Here is a 22,492-nt window from a genome sequence, read left to right on the forward strand (position 1 = left end):
GGCTCAGTTGGTTGAGCGTCCGACTTTGGCTCAGGTCGTGATCTTGCAGTTCGTGAGTCCAAGCCCCATGTTGGGCTCTGTGCTGACAGCTCAGAGCCTGGATCCTGCTTCCGATTCTGTGTCTCCCTCTCTCTCTGCCCCTCCCCCACTCATGCTCTGTCTCTGAGAAATGAATTAACCTAAAAAAAATTTAAAGAAAAAAAAGAAAGAAAAAAAGAAAAGACAATAGCAGGGGTGCCTGGGTGGCTCAGTTGGTTAAATGTCTGACTTCGGTTCAGGTCATGATCTCGCAGTTCATGGGTTCAAGTCCCACGTCAGGCTCTGTGCTGACAGCTTGGAGCCTGGAGCCTGCTTCAGATTCTGTGTCTCCCTCTCTGCCCCTTCCCTGCTCATGCTCTGTCTCTCTCTGCTTCCCAAAAAATGAATAAATGTTAAAAAAAAATTTTTTTAATTATGATATAGGCTATAAGTAAAAAAAAAATTTTTTTTGAAGCCAAAAAATTGTAGTATAGACAGAAGAATATATATTGAAATCATTGTAACAGAATAGGCCAAAGTGTAATTAAGTATTATATGATAAAAAATGGTATATTTCATATTATTAATGAATGAATTATTCAATATGTAAGGGGGGGCAAATTTATTTCTTTTCATTTGATATAATCAATTTTTTTACTCCCACCATAGATTTGCATGTATATGTTCTAGATTAATTGAAGAACTAATTATAGAAAAGGAATCCATAAAATAACTTGAAAATCATGTAGGGAAATATGTATATCTTTGGGTGGGGGACTATTTTAACACCTAAGGCAGGAGGCTGTAAAGAAAAAGGCTAACGTTTTAGATGCATTTAACATTTTAAGCACAAACAAGAAGAAAATATTTACATCAGATGACAGGTGAAGGGCTCATAATCCATCGTGTAAAACCTAGCTCTGAAATTAGCGAGAGAAATACCCTTAGTAAAACAAGGCACAGAGATTAATGTTAGCTCACAGAAGAAATACAAGCACAGATGAAAATAGCTTTGTTAGTAGCAGAAGAAGTTCTAATTGCAATAGAAAGATGCTGTTCACCTTTCAGATTGGTAAAGGACTTTTAAAAACCTGACAATACTCATCCTGGGCCAGTGTCAAGAGAATGGGGCCCATGGTGTGGTGTGGATGGTGTGGCTTTTGTGGAGAGCAGCTTGGGTATGAATAGCTTTGGTCTTGCATATCCGCTTCTGGAATGTTATCCCAAAGAAACAGTCAGTCACGTGCACCCATAGGTATATGTACAAGAATATATGTTGCTCCTGCCATAGGCAAGCATCGCTCAAATTAAAAAGTGGGAAGCAGCCCAAATGCCCAACAGTAGATAATAAGGTCAATAAACCCAGAAGACGGCACACGGTGCCTCTGTCCTTCCGGACACACCACCTCAGATTTGTGCTGTGTTTCAGCAAAGTTTGTTCAACAGTGTGATATTTCCTATCCCATTGGACCTTCATACAACCTTGCGTGATGTGGCCACGGGACAGTCAGTGGTTGGTGATTTGTCCAGCGGTACCCACGGCCGAGCCACGGAACTGTGGCCGCAGCCACGTCTGGCATTCTTGGCACTCCAGGCCTTCCGCGTTGTGTTCATCAGCTGGGGATACGGAAGAGATTCCCATTGATGAGAATGCCCCTGATACGCAAAACCATCGGTGCGTCGGCTGCACTGGGCTCCCTGTGGCTTAACCCCTGCCTCGCCTCCCTCTGGCTCCAGGGTTCTCTTACTCTGCCATGGGGAGGAGAGCCCCAGCTGGGTGATCCTTTGCAGGCACCTGTTGCCACCACTGTGTCTCTCTGTGGCTTTGCATTTCTGGGCCTACTGTTTAACCCAGTGCGTCCATTCGCAGCGACGGTTCTCGGACGGGCAGTTTTGTATTATGCTGGGTGCTTAACTCTTACCCGGGGGAGCGGTGGTCTTGAGCAGAGCAAACGCTCTTGATTGTCGAGTATTGTTGGTTTTTCCTTTGCTGAGATAACCCGATGACCTTGAATTTTTCAGGTTTGGGCCACCTTTCCTGATACGGGAAGACAGAGCCATTTCCTGGGTCCAGCTCCAACAATGCATTCTCAGTAAGGTCCGCTATCTCATGAAGAGTGAGGCCCCCCTCCAGGTCAGTGTGTGTGCATGTGTTGTGGTGGCTAGAGACGGTGGGTAGGCATCTAGGAGTAGCTCGGGACAGACAAGAATTTGCTGTTAATGAGAGCGTTCAGGGGCGCCTAGGTGGCTCAGTCGGTTGAGCATCCGACTTCAGCTCAGGTCACTATCTCACAGTTCATGGGTTCGAGCCCTGCATCAGGCTCTGTGCTGACAGCTCGGAGCCCGGAGCCTGCTTCGGATTCTGTGTCTCCCTCTCTGTCTCTGACCCTCCTCTGCTCATGCTCTGTCTCTGTCTCTCTCACAAAAATAAACATTAAAAAAAATTTTTTTTAAATAACAAACTCAAAGGCAAAACCCCTTTTGGCCCTGCTCATTTATTTATTCTCAGATTGGTAGTTTCCAAATAAAAACGATATGCGCTGAAACCATTCCTTTTAGCCCCTAGAGTATCAGACAATATTCCGATGGCTGCTTGCAACAGACAATGTCAAAATTTTGAGGGACAGGCCGGGAGCCCCAGAATGTCAATTCCCTCTGACTATTCTGTATGTCAGGACTTCATAATCCGTGCTCCTTCCTGCTCAGGGAAGACCATACATTTAATTCAGGATTTACGTGAAATAACACTTTGTCAAAGACCTTCTCTGCATCCATACCCACCTTTATCTCTTAAAGGATTTTTTTTGGTTTTTTTTTTTTTTTTTTGCTCTACAGACTGCCCAGCAGATCTGCCGTGGTGCCCAAATTAGAGATTCTAACTTCTCTCTAAGTAGGTCAGAATCTCTTATAATAGCTCCAGGTTTCCCCGAACCCTATGCTCCTGATTTTTGCAAGTGTGAGACCACGTTTATGTGACGGTTGAACTCTGCTGTCTTCCTTCTCCACCTGGTCATACCCGCACTTTGCTTCTGCACCTCTCCGGCCAGTTAGTTTTCAGAAGCCCCTGGGGCAATCAGCGGGGCCAGCAAAATGCTAATAGAGGCAGCCTCGCACTATGGATGCTTTTTTACAGACTCATTGGTACATGTGTGGATGGGCCTGATTTTCTGTAGGAATGATGTGTTCTGAATGGTTGTGAGGCTCCTAGGAGAGCCCATCCGTTTGACCACGTTTCAGCACCATATGAAATCCTGGCTCGGGATGGTGATCATTTGAAAAGAACACACTGAGAATTCTTAACCTTGAGCCAAAGAGATTAAAAGTAGTGAAGGTTCGGGGCGCCTGGGTGGCTCGGTCGGTTGAGCGTCCAACCCTTGATTGAGGCTCAGGTCATGATCTCACGGTTTGTTGGTTCGAACCCTGCATCAGGCTCCGAGGTGACAGTGTAGAGCCTGCTTGGGTGTCTCTCTCCCTGTCTCTCCCCCTTTCTCTTTCCCTGCCCCTCCCATGTGCTCTCTCTGTCAAAAAATAGATAAAATAAACTTTAAAAAGAGAACTAAAAAAAAAAAGGAAATAATGAGGGTTCTAAAATGAATTTCCCTAGCTACGAATGAAGGACAGGAGAATGTCTTACAGAAATAACCGATCTGGTGGACAGAATGAATTTGTTGGGAGGGAAATTTGTTTTTCTAGTTACAGCTGAGGTCATCTGTGACCATTTTAAGAACTGTATTTGCTTTACTTGGACACTCCATAGATTTTGTTTGTAATTTGTTTTTAATGTTTTTTTTTTTTTTTAATTTTTTTTTTTCAACGTTTATTTATTTTTGGGACAGAGAGAGACAGAGCATGAACGGGGGAGGGGCAGAGAGAGAGGGAGACACAGAATCGGAAACAGGCTCCAGGCTCCGAGCCATCAGCCCAGAGCCTGACGCGGGGCTCGAACTCACGGACCGTGAGATCGTGACCTGAGCCGAAGTCGGAAGCTCAAGCGACTGAGCCACCCAGGCGCCCCTTAATGTTTATTTTTGAGAGAGAGAGACAGACCATGAGTAGGGAGGGGCAGAGAGAGAGAGAGAGGGAGGGAGACACAGAAGCCAAAGCAGGCTCCAGGCTCCAAGCTGTCAGCACAGAGCCCGATGAGGGGCTCGAACATACAAACTGCGAGATCATGACCTGAACCAAAGTCAGGTGCTCAACAGACTGAGCCACTCAGGTGCCACCACCCACCCCCCGTTGATTATTTTTAATGGTAAAATATACAGAACATTTTAACCATTCATGAACGTGCATTCGTTATAGTCATGATGTTGTAAGACCGTCACCATTATCCTCACCCCAAATTTTCGTCATCCCTACAAAAACTCTGCGCCCATGTAATGACTCCCCAAGCCCCCAGCCCTTCGCCCCGGGCAGCTTCCACCCTGCTTTCTGTCCCTATGAATTTGCCTACTCTACCTATCTCATAAAGCAGAATCATGCAGTATTTGCCCCTCCGTGTCTGGCGTAGAGCCTTTCCAAGGTCCACACACGCTGCAGCAGATGTCAAGATTTCCTTCCTTTTTAAGGCTGAGTAATATTCCATTGCGTGTGTAGACCACAGGGTGTTTATGCACTCATCTGTTGATGGACGCTTGGGTTGTTTTCGCCTTTTGACTTTTGTGAATAATGTTGTGTTTCATGAATGTTTTAAGACTGCCTTCAATTTCAGAAATGTTAGAATATGGGAAAAAACACCCACGCACCTTAGAATAAAAACAGATGTAGTGTTTCCCTATGTGGCTTGTTTTGAAGTGTGTAAATACTCACTAAGCATTTCCTATGTAAAACAGATGCTAACTGGGGCACCTGGGTGTCTCCGTTGGTTGAGCGTCCAGCTTCAGCACAGGTCCTGATCTCACTGTCCATGAGTTCGAGCCCCGCGTCGGGCTCTGTGCTGACAGCTCGGAGCCTGGAGCCTGCTTGGGATTCTGTGTCCCTCCCCTGCTCACACTCTGTCACTCTCTCTCAAAAATGAATAAACGTTAAAAACTAATAAATAGGGGCGCCTGGGTGGTGCAGTCGGTTAAGCGTCCGACTTCAGCCAGGTCACGATCTCACGGTCCGTGAGTTCAAGCCCCGCATCAGGCTCTGGGCTGATGGCTCAGAGCCTGGAGCCTGCTTCCGATTCTGTGTCTCCCTCTCTCTCTGCCCCTCCCCCGTTCATGCTCTGTCTCTCTCTGTCCCAAAAATAAATAAAAAACGTTGAAAAAAAAAAACTAATAAATAAAACACGGTTCATGGTTTTGGAAGATTTAACGTATTACACGGTGTTAGATCACCACGTTAAAAGGTACAGTGTGTATCTTCTGGAAAAAACAAAGACCTTTGTATCTCTAGGTTTTGAATACTGATTTTTTTTTTTAATGTTTATTTATTTTGAGAGAGAGAGAATGTGTGCTTGTGAGTCCGGGAGGGGCAGACACAGAGGGAGGGAGAGAATCCCAAGCAGAGTCCACACTCAGCACAGAGCCTGACATGGGGCTCGATCCCACGGCCATGAGATCATGACCTGAGCTGAAATTAAGAGTCGGATGCTTAACCGGCTGAGCCACCCAGGCACCCCTTGAATACTAATTTTTAAGGGAATACGCAATATAGACTATAAACAAAAAGGGTTACGGTCTTTGAGTAATTTATTTGCACCTGAGAGTCTCGGCGAAATCAACGTGACGATGAGCCGGTGGCTGTGTTTTTGTCTCAGCAGAACCCGGGGTCTCTGTTCTCCATCCGGGTGGTGGGGCTTTCTCTGGCCTGCAGCTACTTATCCCCCCAGGACAGCCATCCCCTCAGTCACTGGGCAGTTGACAGGTAAGAGGACTGTTCCAGATTTGGTGAGAGAATGAGTACAGTTGTATTTGACCGGACTCCTTTGAGGTTCTGGGTTAGTAAATTGGTTGTAATCTTAGCTGCTCTTGATAACTTGTCTTCCAGTCCTGGCCACTCGTGTTAGGCCCTTAGACACATTCTGTGTCTTCAACCCATAGGTCTAGAGAAGGGCTGTGATGGCCACTTTGAAGATGAGGGGTCACCGAGGTTCTTAGGGATTAGTTGACTCGCTCCTATGTGTGGAGCTAATGGCCGAGCCTGAACTGGAACCCATTTCCCCCTGAGCGAGAAACCCAAATGCGTTCAGTTAGGTCATGCTTCTGAATTGAGCCTGGATGTCCCGTCTGGGGTAGAGGAGAATTCTGCTCAAACCAAAGAACACTCTGGCTGCGATTGAGGCATAAAGCCGGTGTGCCCACCCCCACGGCCATGCCAGGCAGCACCCACGGGCACCGTGATACCGGAGAGGCGGTTTCACTCTACGACTTTTCTAGCGCGTTTGCTCCTTTTCCCACAGACACAACGCGGTCCATCCCATCTTTAACTTCCTGGCTCGGTCCGCAAAAGATGCACGAATCTATAACGTAGACGTGATATTGTGGTTTCCAATAAGAAATAGTATTGGGTCTCGCGACACAGAGCACAGAAGACCCTTGGGATGCTTTTGGTGGTAACGGCCCCTTTCAACCACACCTGAGTTTATATGATTGAGGTGTCTTCTGGAAAGAACCTAAGGATGGGGCCTGGTTGCCAGGACAGCCAATCATGTGATTAAAGGTTGGAACTACCAGTCCCATCCCCAGACCTCCGGAGAGCCAAGAGGGGCTGGAGATGGAATTCAGTCCCCAAGAGCCAATGATTAATCAATCATAGGCATGATCGAAGCCGAAAGATCATGACCTGAGCAGAAATCAAGAGTCGGACGCTTAACTGAGCCATCCAGGTGCCCCATGTGATATTTTTTTTAAAACACGAAAGGCCTAGGGGCACTTGGGGTGGCTCATTCGGTTAAGCATTTGACTTTGACCCAGGTTATGATCTCGCGGTTCGTGGGTTCGAGCCCCCACATTGGGCTCCATGCTGACAGCTCAGAGCCTGGAGCCTGTTTGAACTTCTGTGTCTCCCTCTCTCTCTGCCCCTCCCCCACTCACACTCTGTCAAAAATAAACATTAAAAAAAATAAGTAAATAAAGGCCTGAGGTGCCTGGATGGCTCAGTCAGTTAAGCGTCTGACTTCGGCTCAGATCATGATCTCCCAGTCCGTGATTTCGAGCCCCGCGTTGGGCTCTGGGCTGATAGCTTGGAGCCTGGAGCCTGTTTCAGAATCTCTCTCTCTTTCTCTGTCCCACCCCGCTCATGCTCTGTGTCTCTCTCTCTGAAAAATGAATAAACCTTAAAAAAAAATTAAAGGGGCGCCTGGGTGGCTCAGCCGGTTGAGCGTCCGGCTTCGGCTCAGGTCATGATCTTGCGGTCTGTGGGTTCGAGCCCCGCGTTGGGCTCTGTGCTGACAGCTCAGAGCCTGGAGCCTGTTTCAGATTGTGTCTCCCTCTCTCTCTCTGCTCCTCCCCCGCTTGCGCTCTGTCTCTCTCTCAGAAATAAACGTTAAAAAATTTTTTTTTAAAAATTAAAAAAAATTAAAGGCCTATTTGCCTCTCCCCCATTAGAGACCCGTATCTCCAGCCTAAATTTATCCCTGAGATACAGCCCGCCCCCCCCCCCCCCACCCGTGTCCTGCTTAACCATCTCTCAGATGTGCCATCCAAACGTTTGCTGCTCGGAGCTCTTCCTACTCAAGCCTCTCCTCCTCCTGTCTCCTGTGTCAAAATGGTGGCCATGTGTCTACTGAGGCACCCAAGCTGGAAACCTGAGAGCCATTCTTGAGTTCTCTTCCTCATTTTCCCTCACCTTCAGCCCATCCTCAAGCCTTCTTATTCCGAACCCTGGCAGCTACTCAGCTCTGCTCCCTGTGTCCACGTTCACCGCCAACGCCTGGGTTTGGGCCCATGGAGCCTCTTGGCTCGATGCCCCGGGAGCCTCCAGACCAGGGCCCCTTCCCTCCCTGTGTGTCTGAAACCCTCCGGTGGCCCACGGGGATACGGTCCACGCTTCCGGTGGCAGAGCTCGCCACCCGCCCCTATCTCCCTGTGTGGCCTGCCCCTCACCGGGCTGAGGTCATTCCAGTGCAAGCCCTGCCCTCTGCTCCCGCCGAGCCCTCTGCCTGCAGGGCCGTTCTCCCCACCACTCTCCACTCGCCTGGCTGTCTCCTGCTCATCCTATGCAGGAAATCTCTGGGCTCACGGCAGCCCTGGTGTCCTTCCTCCGAGTCCCTATAAACGCTCTGGGCACTCGCAGCCATCGCTTATGCGCGTCTCTCCCGTTAGACGCTGAGCTCCGTCAGAGAGGGTAGAGGGTAGGGATCGTGTCCGTGTGATGCTTGGAATCTCACCCTCCCTCCATAAACCCCGAGTGATGCCCTCTTTCCTTTGAGTCCAGGCCGGGATCAGGAGGGGAGATCGTGCTGTCTCCTGAACGGTGTTTCCACGCGAGGGGCAAACTCCACGTTGTTAGACCCATACCTCTCCCTTTTTTGCGCCCCCAGGGGTTTTGTAGGACAGAATTAGGGCCTGAAGCTACCAGCTCTTTCTGCCCTCCCAATGTAGACGCCAACCGAAAAGTAGACTGAGGGTTGAGGCAGAGGGAGCTCAGTATGTTGGGTTTATCCGTGAGGCTGAGTCGAGGATGTGGCTCAGATGACAGCGTATCCTGTCTATCGACTGTTTCCCCAGAATGGAATGTCATTGTCTCCCATCAGCAGGGCTCGCTGAACTGGGAGGGCTCGCCCAGACACACCTCGTTCCGTGCCCCCCCACCCCGTCTTGCTCAGCACGCTGTTGACACAGTTCCAGCCCAGACCTGGCAGTGCTCGCCTACAGGATTTTGTACCTTCCGTGAGCTCAAAGCCTGTTTTAGAATGCTCCTGGTGACAGTGAGGGACGCATGTGACACCCCCACTTTTTTCTCGTGATACATTATTTACTTATTTTTTACTATTTACTTATTTTGAGAGAGAGAGATAGACAGAACGCAAGTGGAGGAGGGGTAGACGGAGAGGGAGACACAGAACCCGAAGCAGGCTCCGGGCTCTGAGCTGTCAGCACAGAGCCCGACGCGGGGCTCGAACTCACGAACCGTGAGATCATGAGCTGAGCCGAAGTCGGACGCTTAACCGACTGAGCCCCCCAGGCGCCCCTCTTGTGATACATTCTAAACGCTCGGGTACAGACGGACGTTGTTGTCACTCGTCTGTGTCTTGTGGATTTCGGGACAAAGCTTCTCCCTCTCCGCTCGCTCCTTGACTCGTCTGAAACGGGCTGAGCCCAAGCAGCTGGGAAGAGCTTACGGGGTGGTTTACCCTGAGAGTTTCTGCGTCTTTGAGGGTCTGGAAGGGGAAGGTCTTTGAGGGCGTGGACGCGGACGAGAGGTGCCTGTTCCGCATTGCGGTAGAAGCAAAGTTAGAGGCCCGTAGGAGGCGTCGTCGGAATTGGGGCGTCACATAGGACACCCAGGTGGCACTGCCCTCTAGACACCGAGAAGATGGCCGAGGCTTCAGTGGGAGAGTGGATCTGTGTCCTTGCTCACAAGGGAGCCAGTGGAGAACGGTCAGGGGTGGTGGGTTCCGGACGAAGCCTTCAGCAGACCCAACTCCCCAGATGCCCAGCCTCGGTTACCCTCAGTTTTGCTGCTTCTGTTTGGGACAGCGGGTCCTGGGGTTGGAGGCAGAGGTGTGGGAAGGAGGCCCCGTGCTTTCTGATGGGCTCCCCGTTCTCTCCTCAGGGCTCTGCACCCCAGGAGGCCAGGAGGCCCCCCGCACGTCAAACTGGCCGTGGAGTGGGATAGTGATGCCAAGGGGCGGTGAGTTCAACAGCACTGGGCTCCAGCGGGGAGGAGAGAAAGGCCTGGCTGTACACATAAGTCTGCCTGTGCCCGGTTCCCCCCAATGTGACTGAAGGCAGTGCACACACCTCCTTAATGCCACGTGATCCAGGCCTCTGAGAAAATGCTAATGACAATTGTGTGCATTAAAAAAATTTTTTTTAATGTTTATTTAGTTTTGAGAGAGAGAGAGAGAGAGAGCGAGCACAAGCAGGGGAGGGGCAGAGGGAGAGGGAGACACAGAATCTGAAGCAGGCTCCAGGCTCTGAGTTGTCAGCACAGAGCCCGATGTGGGGCTCCAACTCACGAACTGTGAGATCGTGACCTGAGCCGTAGCTGGGTGCTTAACTGACTGAGCCACCCAGGTGCCCCCTAAGTTTCTGGGTTTTTTTGAGCATGCCCTGTGTTGGTCAAGTGAACCTTGTGGTCCAAGAGGACTATTCCAGGTGTATCCTATAAGTCTGCATGCCAGTTAGCAGGAAGGAGAAGGGAGAGGGCCAAGAGATGCTTCCTTTTCTTAAAGGGCACTTACCAGAAGGTTCATACATCACTTTTTTATTGAGGAAAGAGAGGAAAACAAAAATTGTGGGGCAACCAGCAGCTTCTAGGACATGTGTTTTTTGTTTGTTTGTTTTTTAGAAATTCTTTTATTTTTTATTTTAGTTTTTAATTTTGTTAATGTTTATTTACTTTTGAGAGAGAGACAGAGAGAGAGAGAGACAGAGCGTGAGTGGAGGAGGGGCAGAGAGAGAGGGAGACACAGAATCCGAATCAGGCTCCAGGCTCCGAGCTGTCAGCACAGAGCCCGACGCGGGTCTCGAACTCACAAACCGTGAGATCGGTTGTGGAGCTGGCTACCAGCTGGAGCTGGTAGGGGAGACCCCGGCAATTCTTGTCAAAGAGAGTGAGCGCCAGCTGGGGCCGCTTGGCCTCCCCTGGTGGGTGCCGTGAGTAGCGACAGGTGAGAAGCCCCAATGCCGTCGGCTTCCTCTCCCGGCAGCCTGTTCGGGAGCCCCCAGGAGGAGCGGGTCCAGGACGCGGAGAGCGTGTGGCGGCAGCAGGAGGCGCACCAGCAACCCAGCTGCACCCTGGACGAGTGCTTTCAGTTCTACACCAAGGAGGAGCAGGTGTCTCCCGGAGGGAGGGTGCACGCCCGGGGCTGCGAAGGGGGCGGGTGGCCGCGGTGCGGCGGAGCGGGGTGCCTCACGGTCCCGGTGGTTTCCTTTCCAGCTGGCTCAGGACGATGCGTGGAAGTGTCCACACTGCAAGGCCCTCCAGCAGGGCACGGTGAAGCTGAGTCTCTGGACCCTGCCTGACATCCTCATCATCCACCTGAAAAGGTTCTGTCAGGTGGGCGAGAGGAGAAACAAGCTGTCCACGCTGGTGAAGTTTCCGCTCTCCGGCCTCAACATGGCCCCCCACGTGGCCCAGAGAAACGCGGGCCCCAAGCCCGCGACAGGCCCCTGGCCTTCCTGGGAGCAGCCGGCCTGCCTGCCCGCCAGCTGCCCGTGGGACTTCCTGTACGACTTGTATGCCGTCTGCAACCACCACGGCGGTCTGCAAGGTGGGCATTACACAGGTGAGCCTCGCCTCCCGGTTCGTGGCGGCCGTGGTCACGTGTCCGTGACTGCGGCCCGAGCTCCAGGATGCCCCGGGAAGAGGTGCCCCCGCGAGGCCGAGCTTACTCCGGCACCGGGCATACGCAGACCCCTCGGCCGCCGCACATCAGGCACCTGCCAGAGAGCAGGGCACCGGGTCCAAGCCGTAACGTTGAGTTGGGATGGTGGTTGGAACATCAGCTTAGCTGCAGCCTGAGCGTTTGGCCCCAGCAAATATGGGAGGGTCACCGTTGGAGCCCGAGAGAGGCGCGTTAATCCTCATCTGTGGTTCAACACACGGTGTCTTATTTATCAGGTCTGGTGTTTTTTATTTCTGGGGCGTACGTTTAACTGCCCTCCCTCAGAGGAGCTTGAGAGGGGTGGACAGCAGCAAAGACAGAGACAGACGGCTGGGTGACTAGTTCACGATCAGGCACCATGGCCTGTGCTATTCCAGAACAACAGACTGTGTCACGGGAGAAGACGCTTTACGATGTTTCATTTTCGTTCTTGGGAAGTGCACTGTTTCTAAGGTTCCAAGGTAGCTTCGATTTGGAAAGCACCGGGCTGGGTGGAAAATCTGGGACCATCACTCATCCTTTCTTAAGTCAAACTTCAGACACAGCCAGTAAACAGGCATTCAATGCCTGGCATTATGAAAGGGTTTGATTGATTGTTTCTGTGATAGAGGTAAGGCCCCTCTGAGGATAGCGCCTGCTCTCCAAGAGCTAAAGGAATGAGCTGTGTGAATAATGGGCTAATGGGAGGAAGACCATTATGGGCTACTAGCATGGGCAAAGGCCCTGAGGCAGAGTTTGGTGTGTTTAAGAACTGATGAAAGCCCATCATGGCTGAAGTGTAGCGACCCAGGGGTAAGTAACACAAATGAGGCTGGAGAGGTGGGCACTACGTGCAGGCCGTGGACGAGAGTTTGCATTTTTTCCAAAGCGTAACGGGAAGCCATTACAAGGTTTTAGGCAAAAGAATAATAAAGACATAATCTAGTTCGCAAGTTGAGGGTGTAGCTCTGCTCTGTGGAAAACAGGTAGAGTAGAAGTTGGGAGTTCTGGTTAGGAATTTCTGGGGCTCAAATCAGAGATGGTGTTGGCCGGGACTCGGGGGACCCAGGAGGTGACAGTTGGGGTATTCGAGATGCATTTTGGAAGTCGAATCAGCAAGATTGGCTTTTGGACTGGGTGTGGGGTGGCAGGGAAGGGGAGGGCAAAGATGAGCCCCTAGGTGCCTGGTTTGGGTTGGTGCAGGGCTCGGCTAATGATGGCCTGCCGGCCCAATCCAGTCCAGTACCTGATTTTGCATAGCCTGCGAGTTAAAATATGATTTTTACATTTCAAAAAGTGGTAAAGTATATGTGTATATATATACACGTGTGTGTGTATATATATTATATGTGTGTGTATATATATTATGTATGTGTGTATATATACGTGTGTATATATATACGTGTGTATATATACGTGTGTGTATGTATATATTATATATGTGTGTATACATACATATATATATATATGCACGCAGAGACTGGCCATATGTGTTCTGTAAAGCCTAAGCTATTTGCTGTGTGGCTCATTACAGAAAAGTGGGCGGACCCTATATTCTTGGGTGATGGTACCTTTCACTGAGAGGTGGAGGGAAAGGAAAAGAATGTTTTGTCACAATTGTTTCAAAGGTGGTAAGAATCTTACTTATGGACATTTTCCTAAATGTTTTGCTTTAGTTCTTAGGCAGGAAAGAAGCATACCATAATCCCAAATGCATTGTTTTCAGTGGCATACTGAATCAGAGATGTGCATCTCGAAACTTCTCAAGGAGCAGGGCGAATGGGGACATTATCGTCTGGCTAAATAATTCGGGGCTCCCTGTTACCGGAGCTCTTGCCCGAGCAGGGGTTCTAATGTAAGGATTCAAACTCAAAGTAACGGCACGCTTTTTATCGGTGAGCAGCTGGGTGTGTAACTGATTGATCTTTCTGATTCCACAGAACTCACTTCTGGCCCGAAACGGACCGATCTTTTCCACTCTGTTACAAACACGTCCGTTTTTCAGCTGTGCTGGCGAGAAACGCCTTTCTGTTTTGAAGGGGCTCCAATAACTGGCACGGGGGTTTTGGACTTTTGCAGCCTACTGCCGGAACTCTCTGGACGGCCAGTGGTACAGTTTTGATGACAGCACAGTGGAACCGCTCCCGGAAGATGAGGTCAGTACGCGAGGGGCTTACATCCTGTTTTATCAGAAACGGAACAGCATCCCCCCCTGGTCAGCCAGCGGTTCCATGAGAGGTACGTGCTGTCCCCCCGCAAGGAGAGGGGCACTGGGGAGGTTCCCTGTCACACATCAAGGACCAGGAGAGGTAGGCACGGGTCTGGAAGGGGGAGATCTGACTGCTGCTTGGAGACGTTGGGAAAAGAATACGAATAATAATTTCGCAGCAGGTGACTCTTGGTGGTTTTGGGATTTCAGGTTTCCAGTCTCCCTCGTGTCGAGCCAGCCTTTATAATTAAGCTTGTGCGACATATTCCTGTGTCCGTCCTATTAGAAAGGGCGGGGCGGTTATTAGGGACTCCGGGTCTCAGCGGGAAAGGTAGCTGCTTAACCCCCTCCAGAGACACATCTAGTAAACAACCTCAGACTTGGAAGTCTGCAGGAAATTTTTAACAAGGATCAAAGTTGACCTTTTTAATGTGATTTGTTTCACTCTGCAATCCTATCCTTATCTTTGGGATGGGAGAGCTTTATTTGTTTGTTCGTTTTAATTGCCTCTGTGTTCTTCCTAATAATTATTGGATGGCAGGCAAATTAAACCAAAATGCCCCAGGAGGTCTAAATCGACCCTAATGCAAAGCCTGCCTTTCTCTCTCTTTTTTTAAAATTTTTTTTAACATTTATTTATTTTTGAGACAGAGAGAGACAGAGCATGAACGGGGGAGGGTCAGAGAGAGGGAGACACAGAATCCGAAACAGGATCCAGGCTCTGAGCTGTCCGCACAGAGCCCGACGCAGGGCTCCAACGCAGGGACCATGAGATCATGACCTGATCTCGACCGAAGTCAGCCGCTTAACTGACTGAGCCCCCCAGGCGCCCTGCCTACCTTTCTCTTAAAGAAGATAGAACGAGTGGAAAACCTAGCCTGTTTAGAAAACTAGACATGATGGCAAGTAATGTCAGGAAAAACTTTTTTTTTTTTTAAGTTTTTATTTTTATTTTTATTTTATTTTTTGGGGAATGAAGGGGAGGAGAGAGAGAGAGAGAGAGAGAGAGAGAGAGAGAGAGAGAGAGAATCCCTAGCAGGCTCTGCACTGTCAATACAGAGCTGGATGCTCTGTGAGATCACGACCTGAGCTGAAACCAAGAGTTGGTCGCCCCACGGACTGAGCCCCCCAGGCACCCCAGGAAAACCATTTCAGAACTCATCAACACGCTGACCTTTCTGTGCCCAAATGCCTTTCCCTAAATTTTCAGCTTGGTCACGTGGCTAATCTGTAGCGGGTTTCTCCTTTGGTCATGACTTTGGCTTGTGTGATTCTGCTTGGGTTGTACCATCCCGGGGCTGGGGGGGGGGGGGGAGGAGGGGTGGTGGGAGCCTGGCTTCCAGAAGCTCCTTTGGGGACCCCCGACAGGGTAGGGCTGGGTCCAGCCTTCCCTCTGGCTTCCGGAAGCTCCTTTGGGGACCCCCGACGGTGTGGGGCTGGGTCCAGCCTCCCCTCTGGCTTCCGGAAGCTCCTTTGGGGACCCCCGACGGGGTGGGGCTGGGTCCAGCCTTTCCTCTCTGTGTCCCGCAGGTTCCACCAGCTCCTCCTTCTCCGATCACTGGCTCCTTCGACTCGGGAGCAGTAACAGCAGTGCGAGGGGGAGCCTGCTGTCCTGGAGCTCCAGCCCCGGCCCCTCCCGGCCCCCGGCGCCTGACCCTCCTGTCTTCACCAACGGCCTCTCCGATCAGGAAAAGGGTATGTCCTATCGTGTCGGTAAGATTGGCCGATTCTATTTTCACTTGCCTTAACGGCCTCTGCTCCTCGGCTTTGAGCGTGAAGGTGTCCGTCAGGGGCGCCTGGGGGGCTCAGTCGGTTAAGCGTCCGACTTCGGCTCAGGTCATGATCTCACGGCTCATGAGTTCGAGCCCCGTGTTGGGCTCTGTGCCGACAGCCCAGAACCTGGAGCCTGCTTCGGATTCTGTGTCTCCCTCTCTCTCTGCTCCTCTCCCACTCATGCTCTCTCTCTCTCAAAAAATAAATAAGCATTAAAAATTTTCAAAGAAAGTACCCGTCGTTAGAGACATCCATGGCTCCTATGGGGTCTTCTGTGACCAGCACTCTCCCTCCGCCTCCTCCCCTGCCCGCTGCCCTCCAGCCGCAGGTACGTTCTCTCTCTGCTGCCTGGAGCGTGCCTCTAATGGGGAAGATAACACGTAAACCAGTAGATGCGTGTAACGACCTGGTATAAAGCAGGGACAAGGGGAGGTAGATCATCAGAGGAATCCGGGCTGGGGGTGGGAGAGAAAGGACGCAGGGGCCCCGTTAGAACGGGCCGGGTGGGGTAGGTCCTTCTGCAGTGACAGCTTTGGAGCAGACACCTGAGAGACAGAGAGAGGGACTGGTGGAGAAGGTTGGGCACGTGCTCCGGGCAGGGGAGCTCCGAGCTGGGGGTGAGTGTGGGATGCGTGTGAGAGGCAGAGGGACGGGAGCGGTGGCCAGAGAAGACGGCTAGAGATCGACGGGCCGGGGCTCAGCGCGCCTTTGGCTCGTGGCACAAAGTTGGCTTTTGGCCCCCAGGGCAGCGAGTAGCTCTTGGGGAATTCTGAGCTGGGATTTATATTTTCACCAAGTCTGCTCTGTGACTCCGTCACAAGGGGGAGGGACAAGGGTGGGAGGCCAGGTTGGAGTGCTGACTGTGGTCATCTGAGCCAGAGAGAGGCCCAGATGACAGCAGCACGTGTTTATATTTTCTTCTGGGACATAGAGCACGTTGGCATCCAGACGATCCCGTTAGGATTCAGGTGATCCTCTCCCTAGAGGGAGAAAATAATGGTGGTGCAAGAAAGGCAGGGGATAACCACAGAAACAGTCCGTCCGGAAAATCTCGGAGCACGCGTGTGCATGCCTGTGCGCCCCCTTGCTCAGAAAGCACCAGCACGTACTAATTACTTACAGTTTCCATGTGTCCTCTTAGCTCCTGAATTAGCTTTTAAAATAAGATTTTTCAGTGGCGCCCGGGTGGCTCAGTCGGTTAAGCATCCAGCTCTTGATTTCAGTTCAGGTCATAATTTCAGGGTTCGTGAGATCGAGCCCCACATCGGGCTCTGCAATGACAGTGCGGAGCCTGCTTGGGATTCTCTCTCTCTCTCTACCCCTCCCCTGCTCATTCTCTCTCTCTCTCTCTCTCTCTCTCTCAAAAGAAAAAAAAAAGATCTTTTTAATGTAGGTATGATATATATATACACACACACACACACACAGAGAAGTGTGTTAATCACAAATGCACATCTAATGAATTATCCTAAAATGTACACATCCACATAACCGTCACCCAGATTACGAAATAGAACGTTGCAGGCCCTCCCTACCCCCTTGTATCTCTCTCAGTCATTACTGTTTCCCTCCTTTCCAGAGGGGGGACTATTATTCTGACTTCTGATGCCATAGATCAGTCTTGCCTGTGTCGGAACTTGATGGAAACGGAGTCATACAGTACATATATTTTCCTGTTTGGTTTCCTTTGCTCAGCACCATATCTGTTTAAATTAATGTATGTTGTGTGTGGCTTTATTCCATTGGTATAAAAAAAAAAAAAAAAGCAGCCCTGGAAATTACTCAGCCACCTAAAGTTCTCTGCACAGACGTCTAAGTTCCCATGAGAGACAGAGGCAGATAGACAGAGACATTGTCGTCTGTTGAATGTTGATGATGGTCAGTAAACACCAAAAGCAGGGATTTGGGAAAGAAAGCACGGTGGGTGGGGTGGGAAGAACCACTTCCTTTTTTCCTGTGGGCTCGTGGATGGGTTGAAATCGATCTCAGAGGCCGATCTGGAAAAGTTTGGCTTGATCATCAGGGGAAGCGCCTTGAGTTACAAATTTACGGATTCTTTTTTTTTTTTTTTTAACGTTCATTTTTTTTTTGAGATTCGGAGAGAGAGCAAGTGGGGGAGGAGCAGAGAGGGAGGGAGAGACACACACAGAACCTGAAGCAAGCTCCAGGCTCTGAGCTGTCAGTGTACTGCCCGATGTGGGGCTCAATTTACAGATTCTTTTTTTTTTTTAATTTTTTTTTTTAACATTTATTTATTTTTAGTGTCATGATTTTTTTTTTTCCAACGTTTTTTATTTATTTTTGGGACAGAGAGAGACAGAGCATGAACGGGGGAGGGGCAGAGAGAGAGGGAGACACAGAATCGGAAACAGGCTCCAGGCTCTGAGCCATCAGCCCAGAGCCCGACGCGGGGCTCGAACTCACGGACCGCGAGATCGTGACCTGGCTGAAGTCGGACGCTTAACCGACTGCGCCACCCAGGCACCCCTGCAAGTTTTATAAAAATAAAACCATGTATGTGATGGGGCACCTGGGTGGCTCAGTCAGTGGAGCATCAGACTCTTGATTTCGGCTCAGGACAGAGCATGAACGGGGGAGGGGCAGAGAGAGAGGGAGACACAGAATCCGAAACAGGCTCCAGGCTCTGAGCTGTCAGCACAGAGCCCGACGCGGGGCTCAAACTCACAGACCGCGAGATCATGACCTGAGCTGAAGTCGGCCGCTTAACCGACTGAGCCACCCAGGTGCCCCTCGATTTACAGGTTCTTAAGTTCCTTGGTGATGCTGTAGAAATCCCTGTAAGACTGCCCCCACGTTATAAGAAGAGTTCATATTTTATTTACGTATTCTCTTGTGGTTGGATACTGGGGTAGTTTCTGGTGTGGGCTGTCACCAGTGGTCCCGCTGTGCGCATCTTTGCTCACGTGTTTTTGTCGTGCGTACGTCTACACGTGGGTATCCGGGAGTGAGATTGTACCTGGGCATAGCCTATGTGCTCATTCATCAGCTATTTACATCTTTCTGTCACCGTTGTATCAAAGTGGCCAACAGGGCACCTGACATGTAGCAGGCTCTTGTTACGTTTTTGTGAGTGAATGCACGTGATGATACAATCGTGAGGCTACAGGTGGTTTTAGAGCATCTTTGAATCCAACACTGTTTCAGGATGGTTTATGTGTCCCAGTTGGGTTAACTGTTCCTTAGGGTTTGGCATCTTGGCTCCCAGTATTTCACAGTTAGAAAGAATACTGATCGGAGCGTCTCTACGTGCCTATGACATGTGTCTGATTTCCTTAGAGTGCGTTTTTTTTTTTTTTTTTTTTTTTTTTTTGTGGAAGCCAAGTGTTTAACGTGTTATGTTCTGACCCACCCTGTCTCTGGACTTTCCTTTTCCCCTCTCGTGATGCACATCGAGGCAATGTCTGGTGAACACACACACACACCAAAGGCATTCTTTCCCAAGCTTGTCCACCCCATCAGCATGAGCCTCTGATGCGCTCATAAATCATCCCAGTTCTGTTCCAGTGGCCTGGAACCTTGGCCTGGAACCTTAGGCCACGTCTCAGTTCTCCCGGGGGGGAAGTGTATTTCACGCCTCCACTGGGAGGCAACTTAAAAAAAATTTTTTTTTTTTAATATTTATTATCGAAAGACAGAGTCAGAGCATGAGCAGGGGAGGGGCAGAGGGAGAGGGAGACACAGAATCCGAAGCAGAGTCCAGGCTCCGAGCCGTCAGCACAGAGCCCGACGTGGGCTTGAACTCACAAACTGCGAGATCATGACCTGAGCCGAAGTCAGATGCCCAACCGACTGAGCCACCCAGGCGCCCCAACTGGGAGGCAACTTTAAAAGATGGCCCGGCTTTTCAACATGGTACTCAGCCCGGAGTCAGGCACAGCTTCAGAGAACCACCCCCCTCCCTGCCACCACTCCCCAAGAGACAGCACTAGGGCAGGAGGGGAAGGAATATGGACAAATAACTTTATCCCAGCCCCTGGCCGGCATTTTACTTCTCCGTCTGGTCATCAGCATCTCCAAGAGGGTGAAACAAAAAGCCCTTTTGAAGAGGAGAAAGCCGAGGCTGGGAAGTCCCCAGGTGCAAGCTCACCTCCTTGGAGAAGCGAGGGGTGCAGACAGACCCCACTCCCTCTGGCTGCAGGCATCCTGCCTCTGTGGCTGCTAGCTATAAATTCCAAACTGGAGATCATGCCGTGCGGACCCCGCAAGAGCCTTGCTTGCAAAGGGAGCGTTCCCTCTTGACGTTTGACTAAAACGGTGGTGGGCTTTGGAGCCTGTTGAGGTGGTTGAAAACCCAGCCTCATTTTCTTGTTAGCGGTCAGCCTGGGCAACATCCGGCTCCAGCATATAGGTCTCCATGGGGGGTGGGTACCACCCAATCTCCCCCTGGGTTTGGGGGAGAGTTTTGTCACCGTCAACACGAGTACAGGGGACTAAGTAGCACGTAGTCCCCAGCGGGCAGGACCAGAGACGGTGTCGTTTCAGGACAGAATTGTCCCTCCCAAATGCCAAGCAGGCCTCTGGAGAGAAACCCTGACAGCTTGGGGACTTCATCCTTCCAGTAGCCCTAGTTATGGGATGTGGGAATGGGGAAGGCATTTGGACCAAAAGGGCTGGATCCAAGGAATATTGAAGGGGACTGCATCTTCTGTAATCGGGGACAGGTGTCAGGAGAAGCTCTCCAAGGAGAAGGATGTAAAAACACCTTACTTCTGCAAGTTTTTAATTTTTTTTTTTAACGTTTATTTATTTTTGAGACAGAGAGAGACAGAGCATGAACGGGGGAGGGGCAGAGAGAGAGGGAGACACAGAATCGGAAGCAGGCTCCAGGCTCTGAGCCATCAGCCCAGAGCCCGAGGCGGGGCTCAAACTCACAGACCTCGAGATCGTGACCTGAGCTGAAGTCGGACGCTTAACCGACTGAGCCACCCAGGCACCCCTGCAAGTTTTATAAAAATAAAACCATGTATGTGATGGGGCACCTGGGTGGCTCAGTCAGTGGAGCATCAGACTCTTGATTTCGGCTCAGGTCATGATCCCTGAGTTGTGGGATTGAGCCCCACGTCGGGCTCCGTGCTGAATATATGGAGCCTGCTTCAGATTCTCTCTCTCCCTCTGCCCCTCCCCTGCTCGCTCTGTCTCGTGCGCACGCGCTCTCTCTCTCTCTCTCTCTCTCTCTCTCTCTCTCTGTCTCTCTCTGTGTCTCTCTGTTAAATAGGAAACAAAGAAAGCAAGACCATATGAAAAAATTGCTGGGGTCTTATGCAGAAGCCCCTCAGGTGAATAAGGGCTCCCCTCAGGTGGATAAGGGGTCCCGGGACTTCAGCTTTACGATCGAGGTGCTTTTGATGATTGATTTTCTCTACGACTTTTATTGGGCCTTCCAGGCTTTCCTTCTCACTTGAAGTGCTTTCCAGGTACTACATTATTTCCGCTTTTATTTCCTCTTTAAAAGTTATCTGGGAGTTTCCAGCGTTTATGATTTGGGGGTCTCCCTGTAACTCTCTCTAATTTTGCGGATGGTGAGCCAAGAATGTGGTTTTCCAAAAGCATTCCCTTTTTGTGATACGGTAAGTACATGATTATTTTGTCGATGTTCTTTGCACGCGTGGAATCATGTCGACTGTGCCTTTGTGAGGTCGTAGCTCTTAAATCAGGTGAGTCGTTTTTTGGATTCAGTTCACTTTGTCTCTACGTTGACCTTATCGAGGACCGCCTCGCTAGGAAGGAGGCATATTTGGCACCCTCTGTATGGCTGTATTTTTATGCCACGGACTTCAGTAATATCTGCTTTATATGGTTTGCTGCCTTGTTAATAGATGTCTGAAGCTGACGACTGTTAGGTCTTCTTTATAAATTGTCTGTCCTCCTTGTAATGTGGCTCTTTATCTTAAGTTCTTTTAATCGTAAATTCTACCTTGTTCAAGATTAATCATTCCACCCCTTCCTCCTTTCTTTTTGTTGGCACTGGCCTGGTATTGTTATGCCCAGAATTCGTGATCCCCAAAGACCACTAGGGAGCCGAGTCCGATGCAAAAGCAAAGAGCCTTTATTCGAGCTGGCTAGAGCTCAATCCCCTACCTACACCGATGCAGTGGTGAGATACCAGGGAAAGAGAGCGAGTTTCAAAAGGACAAAGGTTTTATTGGGGCCTGGGGGCAGTTGGTGAGGTAATGGCTATGGCCTCAGCCGATTGGCTGGGGAGGGGTCCTGGGGAAGGGTCCAGCAGGTGAGGGAGGATTTACTCAAGGGGAGGAGGTGTGGTCAAGGTGAAGGACACAGAACAAGATGGAGTCGACTGGTGTAGGCCCGCCCTTTCAGTATCATTTTGTTGTTCTCTTTTGCTTTATGAATTTTTCTCTTACAGTTACTTTTAAGTGGTTTCTGGTAAACACTATGTTTTGGTTTTTTTGTTTTTTGTTTTTTTTTTTTTTTTAACGTTTATTTATTTATGAGACAGAGAGAGAGAGAGCATGAACGGGGGAGGGGCAGAGAGATAGGGAGACACGGAATCGGAAGCAGTTTCCAGGCTCCGAGCCATCAGCCCAGAGCCCAACGCGGGGCTCGAACCCACGGACCGTGAGATCATGACCTGAGCTGAAGTCGGACGCTCAACCGACTGAGCCACCCAGGCACCCCAGCCCATCCGTTTTTAATGTCACTGATGAGGTTTTGGGGTGATAGGGCATCCGGAGCTGATGGCCAGGAAAGAATTCTTGAAGACCTCTTTGGTGCAAAATGGTGATTTTATTAAAGCATGGAGACAGGACCCGTGGGCAGGAAGAGCTGTCCCAGACCCTGTGGAGAGAAGGGTTATACATTTGGGAGTTGGGGGAGGTCAGGTCCAAGGGAAGTTTCCGGTGAGATTTTCATATGCTAACGACTCTCAGGATCCTGGAGGCCTGGCTGTGGTCAAGCTAAGGTGGTTTTTGCCTCTAGCAGAGCCTGGGGAATATCTCACACATCCCACCTGCCAGGAGGGCTGATGGAGGGGGGGGGGGGTTGCTAGCTTGTAT

The 22,492-nt window shown here is 50.3% G+C and overlaps 1 protein-coding gene across 1 annotated transcript in view; it reads left to right on the forward strand.

The window, feature by feature from the left end:
- The window catches only part of USP43 (ubiquitin specific peptidase 43), a 62,497-nt gene that overhangs the window by 31,258 nt on the left and 8,747 nt on the right, over positions 1–22,492 (forward strand). The window contains 7 exon segments of the mRNA XM_043583109.1: positions 2,041–2,152; positions 5,765–5,868; positions 9,721–9,798; positions 10,820–10,946; positions 11,050–11,398; positions 13,556–13,714; positions 15,216–15,380. Coding sequence (XP_043439044.1) covers positions 2,041–2,152; positions 5,765–5,868; positions 9,721–9,798; positions 10,820–10,946; positions 11,050–11,398; positions 13,556–13,714; positions 15,216–15,380 — 1,094 coding nt within the window.

This window comes from Prionailurus bengalensis, chromosome E1 (assembly GCF_016509475.1).
Source record: "Prionailurus bengalensis isolate Pbe53 chromosome E1, Fcat_Pben_1.1_paternal_pri, whole genome shotgun sequence".
Taxonomy (NCBI): domain Eukaryota; kingdom Metazoa; phylum Chordata; class Mammalia; order Carnivora; family Felidae; genus Prionailurus; species Prionailurus bengalensis.